The sequence below is a fragment of the Lemur catta genome, chromosome 4 (assembly GCF_020740605.2).
Source record: "Lemur catta isolate mLemCat1 chromosome 4, mLemCat1.pri, whole genome shotgun sequence".
Lineage (NCBI taxonomy): Eukaryota > Metazoa > Chordata > Mammalia > Primates > Lemuridae > Lemur > Lemur catta.
The window spans coordinates 28260715-28287867 of record NC_059131.1 but is presented as its reverse complement, the minus strand read 5'-3'; the positions used below and the strand labels follow the sequence as shown (position 1 = coordinate 28287867).

The window sequence follows — 27153 nt, the reverse complement described above, 5'->3', positions numbered from 1 at the left end:
GAGTTGATAATGCCCCTCATATTCAGAGTTTCAAGTAGTAGTACTTGAATACTGATTTTTTTTTTTTTTTGGTTCTGGAATATTTAGGAATTGGCAACTAATAGTGGGTAGGTTAAGGGTAGACATTTGCTTAGGTGCATATTGCTGAGTTGTTAATGTAAATCATGAACAGTCAATATTTTAGCCCAGTTTGTCTTCCTTTTGTGCTTTGTATTCTCTCAGGCTCCTCTTTTCTCTTCCTACAGCTGATATATGCTTAAGAATATTATTAAGTGAAAACATAATTAGAAAAGTGAATCTGAAAAGTGAAAATAAACACTCAAAAATTCTAAATTATTTTTGGACTATACCTGGCTGTTGTTCTCTTCTTAGCATAGATAATCCAGAGTTGATTTTATAATTTTTTTCTTAATGGGTATGTTTGAGTTCTTTGTTACAGACATCCAAAACACAGACCAAGTTGAAATATATAAATAGGAGATACATTTCAATACATTTGCTGAGATGGCTTGATTCCTTCAATTTTATAAAAATTCATGTTAAGTTTTCAAGTATTGAGAGGATAATGCATAAATAGATAGGAGTGATCAGAGATGTCCAGCAGAAGTGGATCATTCTTTCAATGGAGTAGGAATAGTGTTAGGTGACACTTTCTGTCATGGAATCATTTCTTTGGTGACCTTATTGAGAGGTAGATGACTTGACAAACATGTCATGCTCTATATGTGTAACTAAAACCACTATTACACTTTGTTTATCCTTGGATGTACAAATTGAGAATCCAAATGGACATAGTAAAGCCTGTGTGTTGAAAGTGTATCACTAAGATGACTATATCAATTCTTAGTCATTTGGAGTGGATATTGGAAGTTAAGTCTGTTTTGAGAGTTATACGCTGAAGCAGGCAGACTCCTTAGACCTTCTTTAGTCTTACATGTTGACACTAAACTACCCCTAGTCTCTGTAAGTACCTTCAAATGATATGTAAGTGGTACGTTTTCCCATAGAGTTATAAGAGGTGAGTGTCTCTGGCTTATTTTCCTCTGTTCTTCTATATTAATATTTGAGGCTTTCAAAATAATTATAGTCAAGAAGTACTGAAGCAAATGTCAGAAAACAAGTTGGTGAGCAAACTTTAGGGAAAATAACTATTTTGATGTTAATTAGTACCATGACCTGATTGTTGAGGATTAAAGAAATTGAACTATTTTAAATTGGTGAGTTGCTTGAATTACTCCTGGATGGTCTGTTTTTAGATTCTAGATTTTTTGATACTTAGTCTATGGTAAAGTCTTGCATATATGAATGTCATTCAGTTAATTTGCATCATTCTGCCCTCAAGATTGGTAGTTATGTGGATAGAAAAGTCATGAAATAATTGGAACAAATTAGTGTATAATTAAGAGCTTAATTGGCATAACTAAGTATAATAGGAGTTTCAGTAGTCTGAAATGATCTTGAATAAGAGGAGGCTGCTGTTAAGGCTGAAGGAACCTTGAACAGCCTCTAGGAGTAGAAGTTGTGCTTCAAAATGTTATAATTATAGAACCTTTGCCTATTTGTGTATTTATGTATGGATGTATATATTTAATGTTTTTTTTTTTTGTTTTTTTTTTGAGACACAGTCTCACTCTGTTGCCCCGGCTAGAGTGCCGTGGTGTCAGCCTAGCTCACAGCAACCTCAGACTCCCGGGCTTTAGCAATCCTTCTGCCTCAGCCTCCCAAGTAGCTGGAACTACAGGCATGTGCCACCATGCACAGCTAGTTTTTTTCTATATATATTTTTAGCTGTTCTTTCTATTTTTTTTTTTTTTTAGTAGAGACGGGGTCTCGCTCTTGCTCAGGCTGGTCTCAAACTCCTGTCCTCGAGACATCCTCCCGCCTCGGCCTCCCAGAGTGCTGGGATTATAGGCGTGAGCCACTGCGCCCGGCCTATATTTAATGTTATGTGTGGGATTATAAAGATTATAGAAACTGCTTATATTAAAAAGGTGAATCACCAAGTTCAATGTAGAGTAAGTTTATACCTAGAAACTAGATACGTAGGAAAGTTCAGAAGAAGATACAACAAGATATTAAACATGATTTTGTCAGGATAATAAAACTGCTATATTCTCACCTTTTTGTCTTTTTCTAATTCTGTAATATATTTATATAATATAATCAAAAGGATATTAAAAATATATCGTATGTCTCTTTTCCTCCATTCTCCCTTCCCGTTAAAAGAGAAGATGTTAGATAGTGATAAGCTACACTAGTTTTAACAAAACTTTTGGGACCCGATTTGTGCGCTAAATTTGTTACCTTTTCCTATGTTTTTAATTTAAAAATTATTAAAGATTTGTCATTCTGTGGAGTTAAAAGCATTGACCCTATCATGTCCCTTAACCTTTTTGTTTTGTTATGCTTTTCTCTCTTTGGTCTTCTACTCGCTTGTATTAGTGCTTTTCAAGGATTTTTTTTTTTTTAAATTGTATACCAGACAATTTAAGCACATGGTAAAACATTTTGTAACATTTTAATTTTTTCCTTCTCTATCTTCTTATGATGCCACTTTTCTGGGTAACCTTTTTCACTTTTAAGTTTGTGCTTCTAGCTCGCTAACTTCTTTTTAGTTACAGAAAGCGATTTTAGTATGTCCAGGTCTGTAATAGGCCAATAAATATTTCTGTACCTTTATTTTTTGTGTGTGTTTCCAGGTGGCATTATTAACATAATATTATAAAAACATAAACTTGGTGATACATTTACATTTTAAACCAACTTTTTTGTTTTATGAGAGAACATTTATTCTTCTTGAATTTTCTTTAGCATAGATAGACCTGATTCCAGGGTTTTCTGTTTTTCATATGCAAGACTTTAGACTTCATTGAAGAGTCTGTGTTTTTAAAAGAAGTGTTTTCTCTCCTGGGATTTATATTTTGCACTTAACAATTGGTAAATTTAAGGCTTTGTTGTTTTTGTATTTACTTCTTTAATTCTGAATGATATAGGTGGAGAGAGCTAATAAACCTCCTAGATCAACAAATACTGAGTACTTGCTACGTACCAGGCTCTGTTTATAGCTTCTGAGGATATAAAGATGAATGTGACAAGGTCTGTAGAAACTACAGTAATAGTTACCTTTTATTGAGGGCTTACAATGTGGCAGACACTGGGATCAGCACTTTGTATGCAATAACTCTGATCTTGACAGCAGTTGTCCCAGTTTTATAAATGAGGAAGCTGATATTTATAAGAATAATAATTTGCCAGGCTGTAAGGTGGTCTGTTTCTTACTAATGTTGTACCATTTGTCAGTTTCTAAAGTGTAGCAGTAGGTCCTGGATGCCTGATAGAGAAGCAGTGATGTCACTGAGTATCTGACTTGATGTCATTTCTGTGGTCTTCTGCTATTATAAAAACCATTTAATTGCATTTTAAAATATTTTCAAGGTTCTTGTTCCTGTGAATAGAAGGCATGTTATTTTCCCATTTGTGATCCATATGCTGTGATTTCTGTTTCTCCCTTCCTTCATTTCTTTTTTTTTGGGGGGGGGAGAGTCTCGTTCTGTCACCTCACCCCAGGTAGTATAGTAGTGTCATCATAGCTATAGCTCACTGCAACCTCAAACTCGTGATCCTGTTTTAACCCTCAGGTAGCTGGGACTACAGGCACCCAGCTAATTTTTCGATTTTTAGTAGAGACAGGGTCCCATTCCTGCTCAGGCTGATCTCAAACTCTTGAGCTCATGCAATCCTCCTGCCTCTGCCTCCCAAAGTGCTAGGATTACAGGTGTGACCCACCACGCCTGGCCCCTTTCATTTCTGTATTCTTTACTTCTTCTATTAAAATATATCTCCCTGCCCCCGCCAAAAGGTTATACTATGAAAAATAAATACCACACCCTCCTGCCCATAGGCAACCATAATTACCATATTCTAGATACTCAAGTATCTTTTCATGGATTCTTTTTTTTTTTTCCCTTGAGAGATGAAGTTTTGCTATGTTGCCCAGGCTGGAATCAAACTCTTGGGCTCAAACGATGCTTCTGCCTCCACCTCTTCAGTAGCTGGGAGTATAGACACATGCCACCATGCCTGGCTTTTTCATAGATTCTTTAATATTTAAAAAAATGTTTTGGAGGAGATTATTTTTATGAACTTTGGTCAGTCTATGGTGGTTTCTATTTATCTTTTGGTTCCTTGTTTTTGATAAGATAAATAAAAGCATAGTCAGTTCTTAGTTATTAGTGTGGACATTTATTTATTTGGAAAATTCAGGAGACGTTATAGTTTCTGCTGTTAAGTAGATGTTCTGTCTGTCTAACTTCTTTTGAGTTTTGTATCTGTTGGTTTCTGTATCTTGATATTTTCTAATACTGTTTGAGAGTATCAGCCCAAAGAATAAACTGGGTAGTGTCATTAGTAACTGATAACAGTGAATTGTACTTAAGAAGGGGATGATGAGGGTGGATAAGCTTTTAATCACAGAGAGGTAAGCTTTCAGATTTGTACCATTTACCTGATACATCACAATTTATTTGGATGATTTAAGAGTTGACTTACATTGGATATAGGTAATGAAGAATACTAATCTGTATGATTTGATGCATTTTTATTAAAGTCTGCTTTTACTTGATTGAGAACAAATAATGTTAAGTGAACTGGTTATTTATATTTGTGTTATTTCCTCCCAATCTCCCTTTTCAGTTATGTGATGATGATGCCATTTAAACGGCAGGCTCTCGTGGAATTTGAAAACATAGATAGTGCCAAAGAATGTGTGACATTTGCTGCAGATGAACCTGTGTACATTGCTGGCCAACAGGCTTTTTTCAACTATTCTACAAGCAAAAGGATCACTCGGCCAGGAAATACTGATGACCCATCAGGAGGCAACAAAGTTCTTCTGCTTTCAATTCAGAATCCTCTTTATCCAATTACAGTGGTATGTATTTTAGTATGACAAATGAAATTAAAAGTTATCTTGCAGTTTGTGTCTAGAGTGACTGATCGATAGTTTCCCTCACTGACATCTAGATATTTGAAGATAGTTTTAAAAAATTATTAAAATTAACTTTAATTTTGACTATCAATTTTAATGAACAAAGAAAAACATTGAACACTGAAGCTAAGATCAGAATCACAGTTTTCTTAATTAAATAGCCACATTAAAAATTTAATTCTTTACCATCAGTGTCAATTTTGTTTCTGATAATAAGGGATTATAGACAGACTTGTTGGAAATGGTCCCAGAAATCTCTCTTACTTATATGCCAGCATATGTATGTATAAGAGCATCTACTAGGGAATGACAGACTCCCATAGTATAGTAAGCTGCACATATTATTATATGCTATTCTGAGATAGTATGTTAAAAAACCTGTCTTTGATTTACTTGAAATTCTCTGCTGCTTCACCCTTTTAAAAAGTGATATTAGTAGAATTTTTAAAAAGTATTCATGTCTTGAACCAGTTGAGTTTTCTACTTGGTAATCATATGCTGTTTCATAATAAACTAGTGACAAAGACACTTGATTTTTGTAATGAATGGGAGATATCACAGTAAGGGAAGATTTGATTGGTAATTTCTAGTATGGGCATATGAAATTGGGACATAAACTTAAAGCAAAGCATAAGATATTGTTTAGATTTAATTAAGCATTTTGATTTTACTTAGTCATAGTTATAAACTTATTAATAGATAGTATTGATATATTTACAATATTTAGTGTTTTAGGAAAAAGAATATAACTAATCTAGTATAGGTAATTTGATTTGTTTTTGTTATATCCCTAGTGCTTAACAATACATCTATGTAATTATAAGTGCTCAAGAAATTTCTTGATAGTTGAAGTGGGTATTTAGATTCTCTCTTAGATGACTGAGACATCTTGTTTGGTGACATCAAATACTGTATGATCTTGCTTGCATCTTTTCTCTGTAGCCATTGTGCCTTGTGAAATGAATACTAGAGTTGTTCTAATACTACCCCTTAATAAATATTTATTACTAAAATTCAAGTGATTATAATATTAAATATTTCAGAGTCACATTTGAAAAAAACAAATTGATTATAGTTATGATTTATTATATATTGTCAGGAGATATTTTAGTTACCTGTTGAAGTAAAAATTGAGGATTCATTTAAGAGATAAAATGTTTCACTGGAACTTCTCTAAAGTGAGTATATATTTTTTAAAGTGTAACAATCTTAAAAATTAGTTTCATTGGTAAATAATAGAAATGATATCTTGATAGTTGTTGTTTTTTAGGTAAAATAAAATGAAGTATAGCTTTAATATTTTTCTAAATGTAAAATGTGAAGAAATCTTGTTTGTTTCTTCATAGGATGTTTTATATACTGTATGCAACCCCGTTGGAAAAGTGCAACGTATTGTTATATTCAAGAGAAATGGGATACAAGCAATGGTTGAATATCCTTTATTTGTAAATTTTTTATTGATATGTATGAATGATGTGTAAATTCATATGCATCTTATTTTTTCCTGTTTAAGCATTTCTAGACAAGTAGTGTTTACTTTCTCCTCCCACAACAATGTATTTGGCTTAGATTGAAAATATTAAACTGCAGTACCCGTAGAGAATTTTACTATTTATGATAAGAATAATTTGATATCTGCTTGAGGACAGGAGATCAAGACCACCCTAGGCAACATAGTGAGACCCCATTTCTGCAAAAAATAAAAGAAATTAGCCAGGTGTGGTGGAATGCACCTGTAGTCCCAACTACTCAGGAGGCCGAGGCAGGAGGATTGCTTGACCCCAGTTGTTTGAGGCTGCAGTGAGCTCTGATTGTGCCACTGCACTTAACAGGCTGGGTGACAGAGTTGAGATCCTGTTTCAGGAAAAAAAAAAAATAACTTGCTACCATAAAACAGTCCAGTGCTTCCTCTTACAGTGCAAAATAACACTATTTGATGATATGTACACTTTGTACCTTTTTAATATTTATTGCAAATGAACTTTTCTCTTTCCTTAAAATAGTTTGGCAGTGCCAAAATTTTAGAGTCAGTAGCATCTTTCTTACCTTTATTTATTGAACCTTTTAAATGGTCATGATTTATGTAAGAACTGCTTCTCTATGTTAAATTTGGTATATGTTGAGTAAAAAGAGAGCAAGTTGCAAAATAGTATATATAGTATAAGCCCATTTTAAAAAAATAATAAAAATAAAGAAAAATCCCTAATCTATGTATGCATGTGCATATGTGGGAAAGGGTGGCGATATACAGCAAACTCTTTAACAGTGCTTACTTCTGGCAAGGTGTTTTCTTTTTTGTTTTTGTTTGTTTTTGAATTTTTTTTTTTTTTTTTATTGAGACAAAGTTTCACTCTGTTGCTCAGGCTAGAGTGCCTTGGTGTCAGCCTAGCTCACAACAACCTCAAACTCCTGGGTTCAAGCAATCCTCCTGCCTCAGCCTCCTCAGTAGCTGGGACTACAGGCATGCGCCACCACGCCTGGCTAATTTTTTCTATATATATTTTTAGTTGGCCAGATAATTTCTTTCTATTTTTTATTTATTTATTTATTTTTTTAGTAGAGACGGGGTCTCGCTCTTGCTGAGGCTGGTCTCGAACTCCTGAGCTCAAACGATCCACCCGCCTCGGCCTGAGTGCTAGGATTACAGGCATGAGCCACTGCGCCCAGCCTGGTTTTTGTTTTTTCACCATATGTACTTATTTGATTTTTTTTTTTTTTTCAAAAAATTATAGATTTAAGTAACTTTAAAAAAAAATAAAATTTCTGCCTTCTCAGAAATGTATAAAAATCATATATTTGTTTTATATTTTGATTCTTTGCAGTGTTCTGACTTTTAAGTAAAATAGTTTCTCTTTCAGGATTGCAAGGTTCTTTGCTAGGGAATGGGACCTCACTCCATTATCTCCCTTACCCCCAGTTTATAAAGTACTTCTGATGACTTAGAAGGATTAATGTGGATAGTTTGGTTGTATTATATTTTCTTTGGTACCCTTGATCTTAAAAGTAAATTCTCCTACTAAAATTCATCTAGAAATTTTATTTGGTAACACATTTCCGGAAGTAAAAGAGTTACTTCTGATTATTTTAAGTCCTTTTCTTTGGAAGTGAATAATGATTAAGTATCAGATACCTTAAACCTAATTTCCTTAATAGTGCTTATGTTTGAATCAGTTCTTTGTGCCCAGAAGGCTAAAGCAGCACTCAATGGAGCAGATATATATGCTGGATGTTGCACACTAAAAATTGAATATGCAAGGGTAAATATTTTTTTCAACACTTTACCAAAGAATATTTATGCTTTGGATATACAATTGGAACTTACTTTATTTTCAATCTTAACAGCCAACTCGTCTAAATGTTATTAGGAATGACAATGACAGTTGGGACTACACTAAACCATATTTGGGAAGACGAGGTAGGTATTTTATGCATTTTAGAAAGTACTTACATCTGCTGACAAATTTTTAAATGCAGTTAGATTCCTTTTCCTGAGATGAGCTAGTTAATTCAAATAAAAACCTTGTTGGTGAATGCTTTTGTTGCAAAAGGCCATGTAATGCTGGAAAATAACCTTGAACGTTAGTGCCCCCTACTGATATGTGCTGAGCTATTTATATTTAGTTCAACAAGGAACCCACACATACAGGCACGCCCGCAGTTCAAGGACTTGCATTTCTCCAAGCAGCTCTCTCTCTTTGGAGGAGAGGAAACTGATTCAGAATATTCCTTACAAACTGCAAACTTGCACACTGCTTCTCTATGGAAAGGACTTTTCCCCCAAGCTGGACGAGGCATTAAGAAGGATAGAGGACTCCGGCAGGCTGACTCTACACTTCATCATGCACAACATCGGCATCAGCAAAAAGCCCTCTGAAAAACTCAGACTTGCAATTCACCTTGACTGCATACTGCATGCACCATCACCCCAAGTTTTTAAAGGAGGACACTTAACAGTACTTCAGACTTGCATGGGATGAACACCATGATAGACTGTGCCCATTTATTCAAGTTGTATGTGTATATTGGTCTGATTTCCCTAAGGTTTCAGTTGTAGAATTTAAAACTTTTCACTAACGGAAACTAGACTTTATCTACAATGTTGTAAATCTTAATGCCCTTTACTGTAACTGTTTGCAGCTTAGATTCAAATTGTTAATTGGCAAATAACCAGGGCCAGTTTATCCACAGGTCTTGGGAATTGATAATGCTCAACCAATCCACACAATTAGAAATTAAAGGATTAGAAAGGTGCACACTTGCTGCACTTATGTTTACTTTTTTTGTTTTTTTCCTCAATTGTGGACATTGAACAGAAATTCTAACATAATGAAAAGGTGCATTATATGTAACGTGTGTTTCTGTGTGGTTTGATTTTTGTAAAGTGGCTGTTTATAAGTTGTCACTTTTTGTAACAATTTAAGGTTATCACTAATGTTAATTTCTGTAACTAGTAAGTTTTGACATTTCAAATGTAGGTTAAAGTAACATGTCTGTCCAAGGTAGAATATATTTAAACTTGATAAATCTGAAAAAATAACAGCATTTCATTTGAGATGCATTTTCACCTATAACCTATAAATGCTAGATTTCATGAGCATAGACTTGACTGATAAGATTGTTCAACTAACTGTGTGGCAATTCTGGAATATACAAATTAAAATGTGGATCTTGTAAAAACAAGGGGGCTGCAGTATTGGCTACATCTCAACTACAATATCAGTGTTTGAACCAGGGGTTGGAAAAACTCAAGATGAGTATGGCTGTAAAAGTCAGTAACTAGAAAAAAATTTTATGGCATCCAAAATATCTTGGGCAGTGGGTACTCTATAGTGCATGTACTCTAGCAAAAGAAAAGTAAAAGACAATGAGATGATCCTTTGCATGTTCAAATATTTAGGACTTTTGGATGATTGGCTCCTTTCAGTTCCCAGTAAATCGTCTTGCCTTATGCATGAGGTTGCAAATAGGTTTATTTTGTAATGCAGTTTTGCCCCGCCATTTTACCACTTACAGAAGTCTGCTTGGCCTAGGCTTAATGCAGTTGAATTACAATATTGGAAAACAATCCCTTAGCACTCAAACAACAGGACAAGTGGTTGATGAGAAATCTCTCACTTCTGTCAATTTACAGTCAGTTATTGAACACTCAGGTTTTTTTTTTCTCATTTGAAATAGTTTTGGTTGCATTTTTCTTAACTGCCTCTTAAAACACTTATCCTGTAGCTATGCTTCTTATTTTTAACAGTGTTTATATCTATTCTTTTAAAAGGTCTGAAGTTTACACAAAGCCAGCTTAAGTTAGTTTTTCATACAATTCTTGTTAGATAAATTCAGAAATGTGTAAGGTAGATATTTAAACAGTGAAATATATTTAAAGGAAGTAAAAGAATTTTATGTTGTTTTGCTTTCAAGGAAAAAAATTCTTTTCTAATTCTTTACAGATAGGTATTTATCAGCAAGACTATAGCAGTTTACGTTTGTTTCTGTAGTGATCTTAGCATACACTCAAGTTGATAGATACTGAAACTATTTAGTTGCTATCCCTAAATAAAGACCTTCATATAAATTTTTCTACCCCTCCGCCCCTGCAAAAGAGCTCTTTTAAAAACTTAACTTTATTTTTAAAAATCCTTTTCAGCCCTAATTACATTTTAGTGCAAAGAATCCTTAGCGTGGACTCCAGGGAACCCCTCCAGAAATGTTAAGCAAAACTTGTGTATATGTACATCTTTTCGAGGAGAAGGTCCATAGCTTCCATCAGACTTCATTTGAATCTATGAAAACTCACAAACTACTGTTTAGAAAGTGATATATTCAGCGTTTGACTTTTCTGTTCAACTTCTGTTTTATGTGACCTTATATCAGGTAGTGAATGCTTCAAATAAAGTGAATTATTAATAATGAGAATGTTGAGCTGAAAGATACCTTGAGATCAACTATTCTCTGACTCTTCCTTTTTATGAATGAAGATTGTGACTTTCTGTGACTATATAGCCAATTAGTGGTTAAGTTGGAATCTTCTGATTCCCAACCCAGTTCTTTTTCCTTTATGGCACACTATTTTTTTTTTAATTTTTAACATCATTTATTTATAGCTAACATGAATTCAAAGGAAGTGTGCAGTTTTTTTTTTAATACTTGAACAAATCAGGTAATCAAGACAATTGCCATCATTAAGTCTTAATCTTCAGAGAACAACATCTCCATAAGGTTGGCTTGAAGACACTCAGATTCTACCAGTTTTTGAGGTGTTCCATATTTAAGTAGTGTAGGCACTGTAGTTATTTTCAGGGTTTTTCTAAAGTCATTGTTTGAATCTTTCCAGTAAGGTTTTTCTCCTACTTGGCAGTAGATGAACACACATCCTTCACTAACATTCTTCAGCCCCTCTCGTACGACTGGTTCAGCCTGCACGCAGTCGGGACACCAGCTTTTCCCTCCGTCGTCCTTATATGGCACACTATTAACTGTTTTAATAAAACTGAGTCATGAAGACATTATGGTGGTTTTGGTTTTAAGATTCATAGGCCAGTTAAGAAATTGTGTTTAGTGTTTGGCATATATGCTTACATAGGGGAACTTTAATGTAATGGATTATTAGCAGACTGGATTGGTTCAAGAGGGGTGAGACTTAAATGATGAGAGATGCTGAAAGCCATGCAATAGAAGGAACTTAATATTTGGATGTTTAGACTGGAGAAGAAGAAACTTTGGGGAAATGGGAAGAGGGTCGTAATAGTTTGTGAGGCCTTAAACAGGGTAGAATATGGGTAGAAGATCAATATCTATATGGTATAAAAGTTAATTTTTTCACAATTTAGGACTATCTGAAAATGTAAGGGAAGGTAGTACTTACCTTGTTACTGGTTTGGGGTAAGCAGAGGCTGTTGGCCCCGGTTGATAGGGATGATGTAAAGATAGTTTTTATGTTGAATACAAGTTGAATTAGATGATCCCCTATCCCTATGATAACTTGGAATAGGTAGTTAAAACTATACTTCTCTAGACTGAAGTGAAAATTAAAGTATTTCTCATCTCCCATAAACCTCATTTGTTTAGGTGACTAAGGATATATGGACAGCCTCTGTATTTTCAAAGATCAGAATAACCAGAGTCTTAAGATACATATTTAAAAAAATTTATTGGGCCTTATGATTTGATCAGGAAACTTTCTAAAAGCATTGTATAATGATTTAAAAAATTTACTAACCAACACAAGAAATGCTGTTTTAGAAACCTACAAGTAATTTTTTAATTGATATATCAAATTAGATTTGGGGAAAATTGGCATGCCTTCCCTGAAAATGTAGCTAGAATAAAAATTATCCTTTAGAGTATTGTAGTATTCTCATCCAATAATGTAGCCCCCTTGGTTAGCTTTATCTTGGCATATTTAAACTTTGGGGGTTGCTCATAGTCCTGCCTGGTGTTAAGGTCTATAGGCAATGACCTATCCATGATATAATATGGGCCAGTGATGTGCAAATTTTCAGCTCTCAAGTCAGTAGGTGTTTATAAATATGTATATATACATATAAAATACTCTGTGTTTACTGATTGTGAAACCATGTAATACAGGTTGTTGTTGGCTTATGCTGAAACTTCTTGAAAGAAGCCTACTTTGAAAATGTGTTGCTGTTGAAGCTAATAGTATGATTCAGGTACTGTCTTTCCAAAGTACTGCACTTAAAGCTTGTTTTAAAGACATGTGTTGGTAAGAACTTTTGTACAGTGTCAAACTCTAGCATTGTGTACATTCACTTTCTGAAAAGTATCCATTCTTCCCTTAAATTTGCAAGTGTGATTGTATTTGGCATTTGCCAAAAAGATATTTTCAAGTTAAGTGGAATTTGTTAGATAGAATTATTTTTTTAAACTTTTTGGTGTTTGTATTTAAATTGGATATGAATGGATGTTTAAAGTTAACCAGGAATCTTATTTCTTTTATGAATTGTAATGGATGTTTTGAATGGGTGTTTCCCATGTGAGAACTCTGTTAAGTACTTGGGTCAAAATTGTTAAAACAATGTTTCTACTTTTGTGTCAGATAGAGGAAAGGGTCGCCAGAGACAAGCCATTTTGGGAGAACACCCTTCTTCGTTTAGACATGATGGCTATGGTAAGTTTGTCAAGGCAGAAGGAAGGTAGTATAGATGAACTATTAGAATTCTTGCATTTCTGGTGAAGAATTGCACGTTTCTTGTCTCTGTATTTTTCCTGCTCACCTGACTTGGTTTATATAGGATCAGTCACTTATAACGTACTCCCAAGGAGTTGTCCACAATCCCTTGTTTTCTTAGGATATTGATAAACCAAATAATTCTTGAGGTAAATGAGAGCTATTGTTTGAGTATTGAAAACCTTTTTGCCCACTATATTTTGTTTTGGGTTTTGATTTGTAGTAGGCACTGGCCTGTAAGAGGACCAGAAAGAATTATTATTGCTCAGTAAGTGTATTTTCTTTCATTCCAGTGATTATGAGCAAAGAGGAAATTTGAGTAATAAAGGCAGAAAGAGTGGAATATTTGTCAAAAAGGAAACATGCTTCTGGTCAGACTCTTAACTTCTTTTAGTTCTGCAGTTGGCATTTTGGCTTTGGTTAAATTTGTTCATATTTCATTCCCCTTTTAAAACTTCTCAGCTTTTACTGTTTGCTTCGTTAAGATTATGAAACCTGGAATAACAATCTTCCCCAGGAAAAAGTTAGGTTTCAGACTATTGTTCTTTTAAGTAGATGTCTTGTAGGTAGATGTTGTAAGTAGAATTGCTATTGATAAGACTTTAACCGGCTATAAATTGTTTTCAAATATTTTTAGTTTTTAGTGGTAGTTATTGATCCCACCTATTGTGTGCTTAAAGTTGAAATACAAAATTATTAGAAAGTGGCAGAAAATAGAAATTGCTATATTGTGCTTTTGGGATTTATCATTGAGAAGCCCACCAGAGTTGCCTGTTGTCCTAAATGTTTTCAAATTGCCAACGTGTTTACTTTAATGACCATTATTAGCTGTGCGTTTTAGCTCATTCCCTAGTGTCTTTTTTGAACTCCAGGAATTTATTACCTGTGTGTATGGGTGTGTATATATTTGTTGAAGGATCCACAGAGTCTATACAGCAGAAAATATTAAAACGATCTCTGTGTTATGTCAAAACAACATGTGGTATATGTATAATGAAACGCTTATTACAATCGTTTTAGTGAGTCTGTAACTTGATCATTTTTCTTAGTTCTTGTGACCAGTTAAATACTAAATATGGCTGTATGGGCAGTAAAAAAAAACAGGGAGCCTGTTATGCTTTGCATAATGGAGGGTTACAAAAAAATTGCTAGTTGCAAGTTTATAGTATAGTTGTGGTGTTAAGTATGTCATGGCAGTCAGCTGAAGGTTAAAAAGCTGGTTAAATGTTTTGCCAAAGGAGGCTAGAAAAATCTGTGAAGAGTAAATGAAGGGTAAGAACACTACTGTAGAAGTGTTAAAACAGAGCATTTTCTTAGTTTAGGTTTGCCTTCTTTTATAAAATATACTGAAAAATTGTATAACTAAAAATATTATCCACCCTACAAGAACCTTTTATTTTTAAAAAGCCTATTGTGAAATTCTTTGGTAGTTATAGTGAGATTGTAAGATTGTGTAGGGATTCTGAGCTATGTACATTAAGATATTTATCTCTTAGGTTAATTTGTTCTACTTTCCTAGGGAAGAAAGCAGAATGGGATGTAGGAGGAGAGAGAATGAATTAAAAGAGGTGTGGAGAAGAGAAATAAGATGAGGAAATGGTGGAAAAAGCAAAGAAGATGGGGATGTGTGCTGGTGGTATTGAACCTTTTTCTGAATATTGCAAATCACAGCTGTATCCCTTCAGATCAGCAGTTCAGCAAAACAGATTTATTTGCATTTTGAGGTCACATGGGTGGCTTTTCCTATGTGATGTTCTATAAGAAAGAGGGGATAGAAAAGGTTAATTATGATTCAGGGCCCATAGATTCTATGAGATTTATTCATTGGTTTATTATAGCAGTTTAAAATCTGTGCTAATCATCAGTTCTTTAAATCTTTTTTTCTTTTTAAATTACAAATCTAGAGAAAATCTTTAAATCTTTTAATTTGGGAAGCCCAGCCCTGTGAGATGAACTGGTAGAAGCTCTCACATTTGAACAGTGGCAAAACTGAATATATAGATTGGCTGTGAGCCTAAGAAAAGTTTGTGTATTAATTGCTAGCATCTTTGGCTATGATTCTTGGACCAAAGATTTTAAAGTTTGAAAAATAGGAAATTCCTTGAAAATATTAATAATACCATTTATGTAGCATTTTCTCACATACGTGAATGTTTTAAATACAGAAAACATTAGTTTTTTAAGCTTACATTACCTATTTTTTTTACATTACCTATTTAGTGTAGAAGCTTTTAATTTTTCTTATCTTAAACAATATAAGTGATTTGAATAGTGTAGATAACATAATTTAATCCTGATGGCTCAAAGTCATAATTACAAATATCAGTTATTCTCTTGCATTGATTTTGGTTGTTACCTAGGACGGTGGTTCTTTAAGTTTTTGGACCTTAGCCATTGTAAGCAAAGTGAAAGTTTCCACTGCCCATATACCGTACTTTTTCCACTGCCTATGGAAATGAAGATTTAGGTATAATGAAGTATCATTACTATGTACAAGCAAGTGGTAGTGGTGGGGAGGCAATATAATATATTCATGTACTTTTGGAGTAGAGATAAGGGTGATTGATATTTGAACTTTGGTGTTTGTATAATAGTCTAAATTAGAGGCTGAAATATGTATGGTTACAACATACACATAATGAGCTATATTGATTATTTTGGCAAAGTGCCAGTTGTCAGATGAGCAGTTGAAAACCATGACCGATCTAAGGCAACTGATGATGGTGCATTGATAAAGTATTCCTCCCCAAAATTGCAGAAGTTGACACTGTTCTTGTGTACTCAGTGGTATTATTGCTGTGTTGTTATGAATGGCAGCTTTATTTAGAATACTGAAGATTGGAGTCCACCATAAGCTCTAATAGCATGTAATGAATAACAAAATTTAGTAGTTTTTAGTAACTCACTTGGTAGACAGATGTCCCTCAGTCGTACATAAAAATGAAAGTTAGTGGCGTTATATACTCTTTACGTCTTAAGAAATGAGGACAGGACTCGGGTTTTTGATTGGATTCTTGCACATCAGCAGGATCTTTGCATGCGCTCCGGACTATGCTTCTGTAATCACTAACTCAGGAGTACCTAAGAGGTGTAGGATTTATGTTTCTAAGCTATGTATCTCCATCTTAGTTGCTTGTTGATTCTGAGTTCTTCCTTTCTTCTTGTTGCTGTAAAATGTGCCCTATGCTTGCTTTTAGTATCAGTTTCTCCACACTCTCATTCCTTTCCATTCCACACTCTACCTTTATTTTTCTTATTACTTCTAATCTGTTGTGGATGGGAAAATCAGATAAAGTTGTTTAAAACTACTGTAAAGTTAGCAAGTTGATTCTTGATAAGGAATCTCTGTGTAAGAGATGTAGATTTATGTGGGTGTTTCCTTACTCTCAGGCATTATTTCCTTCTGGATTCTTGATATTGTTTCAAACAATGGAGGTTGTGGAGAAGTAAGACACTTGTGTTTAGATAAAATATTAACTAAACCTAGGCTTTTAACTTGTTAAATTAAAATTAGAGGAATAAAATACCAACACAAAAGTACATTATAGTTAAATATATTCAATTACACAACTTTCCAGTGGAACTAAGGATATTCTTTTTGTTATGTCTGTACAGAGATAGCTTCCTAGATTTCACTGTATATTTTAATATATTACTCCTCCAGAAGATATTGGCAGGATGTTTATTTTTTAAATTTATATATAGTGGCCCAAAGTTTTATATTGGTTTCCCTGCCCCCCCACCATAGCCTAATTTTATATACTTTTTTGTTAAACTACTATTTTTTTAAAGTATAAATTGACAGCCTTGTGTATGCAGGTATAGGTAATTATATCTTGGATCTGGTACAAATAAATTTAGGTTTTATTACTTTCCTGTAGGTTATGTTTAAATACCCATACATTTGAGTTTTCTTTGGACATCAAACTAGCTAATGTTAAGAGTTTATTTTTTATGTGGTGAAGTGTATCTACTGAATTATTTATAACAGAACTATGTATATACGTTTTATTTATTTATTTATTTTGATCATTTTTATAGGATCCCATGGTCCATTACTACCTTTACCAAGTCGTTACAGAATGGGCTCTCGAGATACACCTGAGCTTGTCGCATATCCGTTACCGCAGGCTTCTTCCTCTTACATGCATGGAGGAAATCCCTCTGGTTCAGTTGTAATGGTTAGTGGATTACATCAACTAAAAATGAATTGTTCAAGAGTCTTCAACCTATTCTGCTTATATGGGAATATTGAAAAGGTAAGTTTCATTTTATATTTGTTTCTTTTGCTAGAATATCTGGTAGTAATTCAGAAAAGTCTGCAAATATGTAAGTATCTTCTACTTGTATCAGGAACATCCAAGTTCTTTCAGTAGTGACCCATATAAGGAAAAAATCCATTATATAGAAACCCTAGAACTTGTTTTTTGTTGGTAAGTAGTAAGTTTAGGTTGTTAGTACTGAAAATATTTTTAAAATAACCAATATAAAAAAATCTAAAGCAATAGTTTAATTAGCTACTAGAGTATTATAGGCATAAAACCTATATTTTGATGATCATCTCAAAGAGATTCTTGCATTTAACATGAACTGTAAAATTTGAAAGAGCAGTTGCTTTCATAGAGATAGGTATACATAAACATATCTCAGAGCTTGGCCGGAAGTGAATTTTAGGAGAGTTCTAGGATTTATACACCTTCCTCCTAAGTGCTAGGGTTCTATTATCTTCTGAGGAACAATGTGCTTTAGTATAATCAATATTTGAAACTGATTCTCTTTGATAGAATGTGTCCTAGACTTTCCATCTAGAGGTTTACACTCAAAAAGTAGCAAAACATTTAAAATTTACATATTTTGAAGGTCTTTAAAAATTGTAACTATATTTTTACCAGGTAACTGGTTTTCCCAAATCTGTGACATTTTATTCCTTGATATCTTAACAAATGCCTAGAATTATGCCTGGCACAAAGTAGATGCTAAACTAGTTTTTAAAGAATCATGGAAAATTTATCTAGGGAAATGAATGGTAGTCTTAAGTTACCAATTGTTTGATACACTTGCTAATAATTTTAGTTTATAGTAATGCTATTTTTCCTTGTTTTAAGTGATTTTAGTGTTCTTTTCACAACAATAAGAAAGTATAGGCCGGGTGTGGTAGCTCATGCCTTTAATGCTAGCACTCTAGGAGGCCGAGGCAGGAGGATCGCTTGAGATGGGGAATTCAAGACCAGCCTCTGAGTAAGAGTGAGATCCCGTCTCTACAAAAAATAGAAAAATAGCTGGGCATGGTGGTGTGCTGTAGTCCCTGCTATTGGGGAAGCTGAGGCAGAGGATCGCTCCAGCACAGGAGTTTGAGGTTGCAATGAGCTATGATGATGCCACTGCACTGTAGCCAGGGCAACAGGGTGAGACCCTGTCAGTCAATCAATCAATCAATCAATCAATCAATAAATAAATAAATCTAACTAACTAACTAACTAACTAACTAACTAACTAACTAACTAACAAACATGTGAGTCGTAAGTGTGTGAGAAGAGGGAATGGCTTGAAAGGTTGGTACTTTTAGTTCTTAGTTCATAAAGCTCCTTGATCTCATGAAGTGACTCTTCCAGATTCTGAAATGAGAATTTCTTCAACTATTTGATCACAGAAAAAAGAAAAGAAAGAAAACTCCACATTTATTCTGGGGGATAATATATAGGATACTTCTGCTTGTATAACTGGCCAGGAATACATGGGATAGCTTTAGCAACATTGGGAGAAGTAGTTCAGATTTTTTTCATAGAGACATTTATCTTAGACCTAGGTAAAAGTCTAGGTACTGGATGTTTGATAAGTAAATGGTTATATCTATCTATCTATCTATATCTATATCTATATCTATATCTATATAAAGTTTCTTTACAGAGTGTTACTTTTTGTGCATTTCGTATGAATGTGTAGTGTAGACAATCAGAATCAGTTTAATCAACATTTTTGGTAGCTCTTTGTCTTTTGTGCTTTGAACAAATTGTCTCCTATGATTTAGAAACGCAGATAACTTTTTTTTTTTTGAGATAGAGTCTTACTCTGTTGCCCAGGCTAGAGTGCCTTGGCATCAGCCTCGCTCACAGTGACCTCAAACTCCTGGGCTCAAGCAATCCTTCTGCCTCAGCCTCCTGAGTAGCTGGGACTACAGGCATGCGTCACCATGCCCAGCTAATTTTTTCTATATATATTTTTAGTTGTCCATATAATTTTTTTCTATTTTTAGTAGAGACAGGGTCTCACTCTTGCTCAGGCTGGTCTCAAACTCCTGAGCTCAAACGATCCACCCACCTCAGCCTCCCAGAGTGCTAGGATTACAGGCATGAACCACCACGCCAGGCCCCAGATAACTTTTTATAATAAAACTTAACTTCTCTCTATGTGATTTGAATGATTCTAGTCTCTTTCACTCTACATCTCTTTAAAATTTTTTGAACATTTTAGGCCCGACATGGTGGCTTACGCCTGTAATCCTAGCACTCTGGGAGGCCGAGGCGGGAGGATTGCTCGAAGTCAGGAGTTCGAGACCAGCCTGAGCAAGAGCGAGACCCTGACTCTACTAAAAATAGAAAGAAATGATCTGGACAGCTAAAAATATATAGAAAAAAATTAGCCGGGCATGGTGCCACATGCCTGTAGTCCCAGTTACTCGAGAGGCTGAGGCAGAAGGATTGCTTGAGCCCAGGAGTTTGAGGTTGCTGTGAGCTAGGCTGATGCCACGGCACTCTAGCCTGGGCAACAGAGTAAGACTGTCTCAAAAAAGAAAAAAAAAAATTTTTTTTTTTAAACATTTTAGGCTGGGCGTGGTGGCTCATGCCTATAATCCTAGCACCCTGGGAGGCTGAGGCAGGAGGATCACTTGAGGTCAGGAGTTCGAGACCAGCCTGAGCAAGAACGAGACCTCCTCTCTACTAAAAATAGGAAAAGTTAGCCGGGCGTGGTGGCGTGCACCTGTAGTCCCAGCTACTTGGGAGTCTGAGGCAGGAGGATCTCTTGAGCTCAGGAGTTTGAGGTTGCTGTGAGTTAGGCTGACACCATGGCACTCTAGCCTGAGTGACAGAGGAGCACTCTGTCTCAAAAAAATAAATAAATAAATAAAATGCGGGGGGAAAAGCATTTTAAATGATATGTTATGATACATTAAACTCAAACCAATCATAATCCTTTAATGATTTATATATGCTTAATTTTTCCTAACTTTCTTTTGGAGGTTTACTACATATTTAACATATTATTATGTCACTGTTAGATTTGTAGCTTGCTATTGATTAAATCAAGGGAGAGGAATTTTGCTCCCAAGGAGACAAGTGATTTCAAATCTGAAAAATCCTTCTGTGAGTTTTGTTCAAGTACAGGTGTAGTATAACCCATTAAAATTGATAGTTGAAGTGATGGAGATAAATGCCATCTTTCATTTGTCATATAAATATGTTCTTGGTATTCCTTTGAGGTTAATAGATAAGAAGGAAGTACATTCAAGGTGTCATGTATGTTAATTGTACAGTACTTTTCCCTTATCCATGGTTTCAATTACCTGCGTTTAGCTGAGGTAATTGAATAGGTTAAATAGTTGAGTTTAGTATAATAAGATATTTTGAGAAAGAGCCTGTCACATAATTTTATTTCAGTGTATTGTCATAATTGTTCTGTTTTATTATTAGTTGTTAATCTCTTTAGTCTCTTACTGTGCCTAATTTATCAATTAAACTTTGTCATAGGTATGTATCTATAGGGAAAAACATGGCATACATATGGTTTGTTACTATCTGTGGTTTCAGGCATCCACTGGAGGTCTTGGAATGCATCCCTTGCAGATGAGGAGGAACTACTGTAAATGATACTTAAGGACTTTCCGAGGACTAGGCACTATGCTGAATGATTATCATACTTGTATCTCATCTAACCCTTAACGGCATTATTATTATCTTATTTATTTATTTATTTTTGAGACAGTCTCACTCTTTTGCCCAGTTTAGAGTGCTGTGGTGTCAGCCTGGCTCATGGCAACCTCAAACTCCTGGGCTCAAGTGATCCTCCTGCCTCAGCCTCCCAAGTAGCTGGGACTACTGGCGTTCGCCACCTGGCCTGGCTAATTTTTTGTTTCTATTTTTAGTTGGCCAGCTAATTTTTTCTATTTTTAGTGGAGATGGGGTCTCACTCTTGATGCAGCTGGTCTCAAACTCCTGCCCTCAAGCAGTCCTCCCACATTGGCCTCCCAGAGTGCTAGGATTACAGGTGTGAGCCACCATACCCAGCCCATTACAGCATTATATACTAAAATTGGAATAGTACGAGAATATAAGTATGGTCTCTGCCTAGCATGTCATGAAAACTCATGAAGTATTGCTTATTTTTTTAAACTTCCCCTATATTGCACAAGCCTTCCTACTCACCATGCTATCTCATGGCCATTTTTTATTATTTCTTTTTGTTGTTGTATTTGTTTTGTTTTTTGATAGAGATGGGGTCTCGCTTTGTTGCCCAGACTGATCTCAAACTCCTGGCCTCAAGTGATCTTCCCACCTTGGCCTCCCAAAGTGCTAGGATTATAGGTGTGAGCCATTGTGCCCTGTATTCTTTCTTATACAGCATCTTGTTTATTGCCTTAACATAACTCTGCATAGATTGTAATTATTATTTTGTTTACTTTTAAATTTCTGACCTACCTACTAGAATATAAGGTTCAAGAAGATAATGTCTATTATGTTCACCATTAAATCCCCAGTACCTAGCTCAGTGCTCATCAAAACATATTAGACAATTAATAAATGTTTGTTGAATGAATAAATATTGAGTCCTGCCAGGTGTTGTCATTATCTGCATTTTATAGGGACAATGCAGAAAAGTTAAGTAAATTGTACCCCCCAGTCACACAATTAATAACAACAGAGCCAGGATAAGCCTGTGCTATTCTTCAGTATGCTATTGTATAGAATTATAATCTTCCTTTTTAATTTTACTGAATTTTGATGAGAGTTAAGGGTGTCTCATAACATGACAGAATATAGTTAAGATTCTAGGTGATCTTCTATATTTGACTTTAACCACTTAAAAATCATATTGTCTTCTAAAAATTCTGTTATTGTAAAAGGGAATTAAATGGTGATCTTTTTGGGATTTTGTATTTCCAGGTAAAATTTATGAAGACCATTCCTGGTACAGCACTGGTAGAAATGGGTGATGAATATGCAGTAGAAAGAGCTGTCACACACCTTAATAATGTCAAATTATTTGGGAAAAGACTTAATGTTTGGTAATTATCTTAAGTAATAAATTTTAAAAATATTTAAAAATTGTCCTTTTTATTAGAGAACATTAATTTCAACTTCAGAATATTTTAATGTAACTGAGGGTACATCTGAAACTAGCAGCTGTAGTATTCTCATTTTAGATAAGTTTTAGGGTCATATAATTTAGATTTTGCTTATAGCTATATCTTGTTTTTAGTTTTATAATCATAAAACATGGTTAAAATGGGCAAATTTTTAAGTTAAAGTTTTCTGAGAATATATTCAATAGGTTTTCTTTCTAATTGATGCATAAAATATAAGAGTGATTGATTATAACTCAAACTAAATCCTGTATTTAAATAGCTACATATGTCTTTTTTTTGTTAAGATTCATGGAAGCAAAATATGTTAGCATTTGGAGACTATTTGCTGCTTTTTATCTAACAAGGTGTGTTCTGTATGTTTTTCTTTTCCTATCTTCAGTGTGTCTAAACAACATTCAGTTGTTCCAAGTCAGATATTTGAGTTGGAGGATGGTACAAGTAGCTACAAAGATTTTGCAATGAGCAAAAATAATCGCTTTACAAGTGCTGGTCAAGCATCTAAGAATATAATCCAGCCACCCTCATGTGTGCTGCATTATTATAATGTTCCATTGTGTGTCACAGAAGAGACCTTCACAAAGGTACGCACTGAGATACAAATGTGTACAGAATGTTACCATTTCCTATTTTAAATATACTTCAGCCTCACTTTGAAGTCCTCTTGCTCTGTCTTCCGCTTTTGATGTTATTCTTTGTTATTTATTTGGTACTTGTACTTCTCTGGCCTCCATTCTTCATTGGTTTTCACTGGTTTGTGGCTTATTCCTTTTGAGAGTTGGAATTAGAATGAGATAATCCTTACTCTTGCATTCAGAAAGTTATTTTACCATGTCCTTAAATCTCACCTATAACAAAATTTTATGTAACCATGCCTTTTTCTCTAACTTAAGAAATGCTAAGTAGGAACTTTAAGAAATGCTTCATAAAAGAAGGGATTTTTCTGGAACTCTATACTACCTTAGGTTCTAGATAAATCCTGGTCAATTCTGAGAATATATATCTTAGTTAACAAATGTGTGGTTTTATTATACAGCTCTAAGTTATTTACATAGTTTATAGAATTTTACTGTTTTTGATTTTCTCATGTAGCTTGATATTAACATAAAAACATTTGATTTAATTAATTCATATCAGACTCAAAACTTAAATGCTGCCATAAAGTTTACTGTCTAAAAAAAAAAGTGGAAATTTTATTTTGGCCATATTTTTAATGAAGTTTTCACCTTTCTTTGGCAGTTGTGTAATGACCATGAAGTTCTTACATTCATCAAATACAAAGTATTTGATGCAAAACGTAAGTGAACAGTTCCTCTTTTAAAGTTTTCTGGTTAAGTTGATGACAGGCAAATAACAACTGGGTTTGTGTTTGTTTGTTTTGTTTTAGCTTCTGCCAAAACACTTTCTGGGCTGTTAGAATGGGAATGCAAAACTGATGCAGTAGAAGCCCTGACAGCACTTAATCACTACCAGATAAGAGTCCCAAGTAAGTAAAATGCTTTATTTTTGTTATAATAATTCAGTGGGAGTTACCTTTAGAAACATTGACAATAATTTTAAGATAACACGTATTAGATTTTTTAAATACAGAGAATTATGAAGAAAAAGGCATATTGATCCCTGTATTAGTTATCTATTGCTGTGTAACAAATTACCACAAAATTTAGTATCTTAAAACAGCAAACATTTATTATTTTACTATTTCTGAGGGTCATTAATCTGGGTGCAGTTCAGCTGGGTGGTTCTTGCTAGGGTCTTTCTTGAGGTTGCAATCAAATTATTGTGTAGGTCTGTATTCATCATAAGGCTTGTCTGAGACTGGAAAATCCATTTCCATGCTCACTCATGTCTTCTTGTTTACGGGCTCAGTCAAACCATGTTGGCCTTTTCATAATAGCTGGCTTCACTGAGAGTGAGCAATTAGAGAAAAGCAACAATGTTTTTTATAACCTAATATTGGAAGTGACTTACCATCACTTACATTGTGTTCTTTTGGTCACACAGACTAAGCATGGTACATTATAGGGGAGGGGACTGTACATGGGTGTGAATATCAGGAGGTGGGGATTACTGGAACCATCTTGGAGGCTGGCTTCCACAATCCCCGTTGACCATTTTAGAGGAAAGCATTACATATGTATGGTTATAAAACTCAGGCAGTACTTAAATCTACAAAATGAAAAGTGAAAGCTTTCTACAACTTCAACTTTTTTTTTGTTTCATCCTTTTTTTCCTCTTCCTCCCTAGTGTGTATATATACATTTTTAGAACTTACACAAAATGGTTTCTCTATACATACTTTTCAATGCCTTGCTGTTTTCACTTAATATGTCTTGGATTTATTTCTATATTGGCACATACAAAGAACTTTTTTTAAATTTTAAAGCATTTTCAGGGTAGCTATTAATAGTAGGAGATGTACCACACAGTTTATCTTATTTACCATCTCCCCACTGATGAACACTCTTGTTGTTTCTGTTTGTTTTTTTCTATTATTGCAGCAAACAGCCTTATAGTTGCACTTTTTTTTTTTTTTTTGAGACAGAGTCTCACTCTGTTGCCCGGGCTAGAGTGCCGTGGCATTAGCCTAGCTCACAGCAACCTCAAACTCCTGGGCTCAAGCAATCCTTCAGCATTCCGAGTAGCTGGAACTACAGGCATGCGCCACCATGCCTGGCTAATTTTTTTCTATATATATTTTTAGCTGTCCAGATCATTTCTTTCTATATTTAGAGACGGGGTCTTGCTCTTGCTCAGACTGGTCTGGAACTCCTGACTTCAAGCAATCCTCCCGCCTCAGCCTCCCAGAATGCTAGGATTATAGGTGTGAACCACCGTGCCCGGCCGTAGTTGCACTTGTTAATGTGTCTTTGTAGAGCAAAATTTCCCAGCAGTGGAAGACATAAAAGAAGTTTATATTTTGGTAAAATGTCATTAGATAGCTCGTTAGAAAGTTTGCACCAGTTTACTTTACCACCTCTTTGTAGTATGTGAAAATGGCCATATCTTAACACTTACATTGAATGTTGTCATACATTCAATTTTTACCAGTATGACAGATGAAAAATGGTATTCCATTATTTTAATTTGTGTCAAGTGTAATTGTCACCCTCTTTGTTTATCATCTCCATAATGATGAATGGCCTCTTTTTTACCATGCATAGGACACCTAAGTTTAACTCTTGAAATTTTGTGCTATGTAATTTACTTTGCCTGGATCTAAATGGTATTAAAATTTCATTTTTTTAAGTAATAGGGGAAAATCTATTAATTTCATTGAGTGTGGTGATGAATGTTGGTTAGGAAAAAAGAAAAATACACAGTGAAGGATTAATGGGTGGAATAACACATCTGGAATTTGCTTTAAAATATTCTAGCTCTCAGCAATGCATATTGAGGGTAGTTACATGAAATAAGACTGTCAGATGTTTACAGTTATTGAAGCTAGGTGATAGGTATGTGGGATTCATTAAATTAACCTACATTTTTGTGTGTGTTTGAAAATTCCTTAATAAAAAGTTAAAAATAAAAGAAATACCTCCTCTCGTTTTACTTTTAGTCACAAAAGGAAATTTTAAGTAGTGAGTCAGGCTTGATTTTTGATACAAAGTTTTAAAAGGCTTTAAAGTCATATGAGATGAATTCGATAGTTGTATGGATTGTAAACTCCTTGGAGATGGGGATAATTGTTTATCATTTTATCCTCTGCAGTATCTTGCACATACTTGTTTACACATATGCTTTTTCTCTTCCAGTAGTTTTTTTTTTTAAGGAGTTATAGCTTTTAATAATAAAATTCTGGTACATTAAGATACCAGAATTGTTTCTTTGCTTTGATTTCTTTCTTTCTTTTTTTTTTTGAGACACTCTCACTCTGTTGTCCAGGCTAGAGTGCTGTGGCATCAGCGTAGCTCACAGCAACCTCAAATTCCTGGGCTCAAGCAATCCTTCTCCCTCAGCCTCCCGAGTAGCTGGGACTATAGGCATGCGCCACCATGCCCGGCTAATTTTTTGATGTCCAGCTAATTTCTTTCTATTTTTTTTTTTTTTTTAGTAGAGATGGGGTCTCACTCTTGCTCGGGCTAGTCTCGAACTCCTGAGCTCAAACGATCCACTGGCCTCGGCCTCCCAGAGTGCTAGGATTACAGGCATGAGCCACTGCGCCCGGCCTGCTTTGATTTCTTATATAAGCAATTGATGAAGAGTTATTTCTGCTTGATCTGAAAAATTAAAGGAAAGAAGAATTTATAAAATGGAAATGTTTTTGTGATTTATACCCAATTTTTTTTGAGTAGTTTTAGAATGTATATGCCCAATTGATGATCAAAAATTTTTAAAACTAGATTTCCTGGAACCTTTTGAGATCATAGATATCTTCACGTACATTCTAGTTTTGTCCCACTTCCCAAGCTGTTTGAACTGGCTTTTTATGGACGATTAACATTGATGATATTTTCTCCAAAGCAAGCTTTGCTAATGGATATATGTGTAATTCTGATACTATTTATCTTTAATGATTAATTCACTAGAAAAATATTGAGTGCCTTCTATTTGCTAGATAATGTTTAGAACAACAGCATTGTAACAATGAGCAAAGTCCCTGCATTCACGGAGCTTTACCTTTTAGTA

At 34.5% G+C, this 27153-nt stretch overlaps 1 protein-coding gene across 2 annotated transcripts in view; it reads left to right on the top strand.

Annotated features, from left to right (window-relative positions):
* The window catches only part of HNRNPLL (heterogeneous nuclear ribonucleoprotein L like), a 39286-nt gene that overhangs the window by 10996 nt on the left and 1137 nt on the right, over positions 1–27153 (top strand). For both annotated transcript variants that reach the window (XM_045549431.1, XM_045549430.1), the window contains 10 exons: positions 4693–4930; positions 6334–6419; positions 8148–8244; positions 8330–8402; positions 13035–13106; positions 17208–17425; positions 22325–22446; positions 22907–23108; positions 23764–23821; positions 23912–24010. In XM_045549431.1, the coding sequence (XP_045405387.1) occupies positions 4693–4930; positions 6334–6419; positions 8148–8244; positions 8330–8402; positions 13035–13106; positions 17208–17425; positions 22325–22446; positions 22907–23108; positions 23764–23821; positions 23912–24010 (1265 nt within the window). The remainder of the gene's footprint in view (positions 1–4692; positions 4931–6333; positions 6420–8147; positions 8245–8329; positions 8403–13034; positions 13107–17207; positions 17426–22324; positions 22447–22906; positions 23109–23763; positions 23822–23911; positions 24011–27153) is intronic.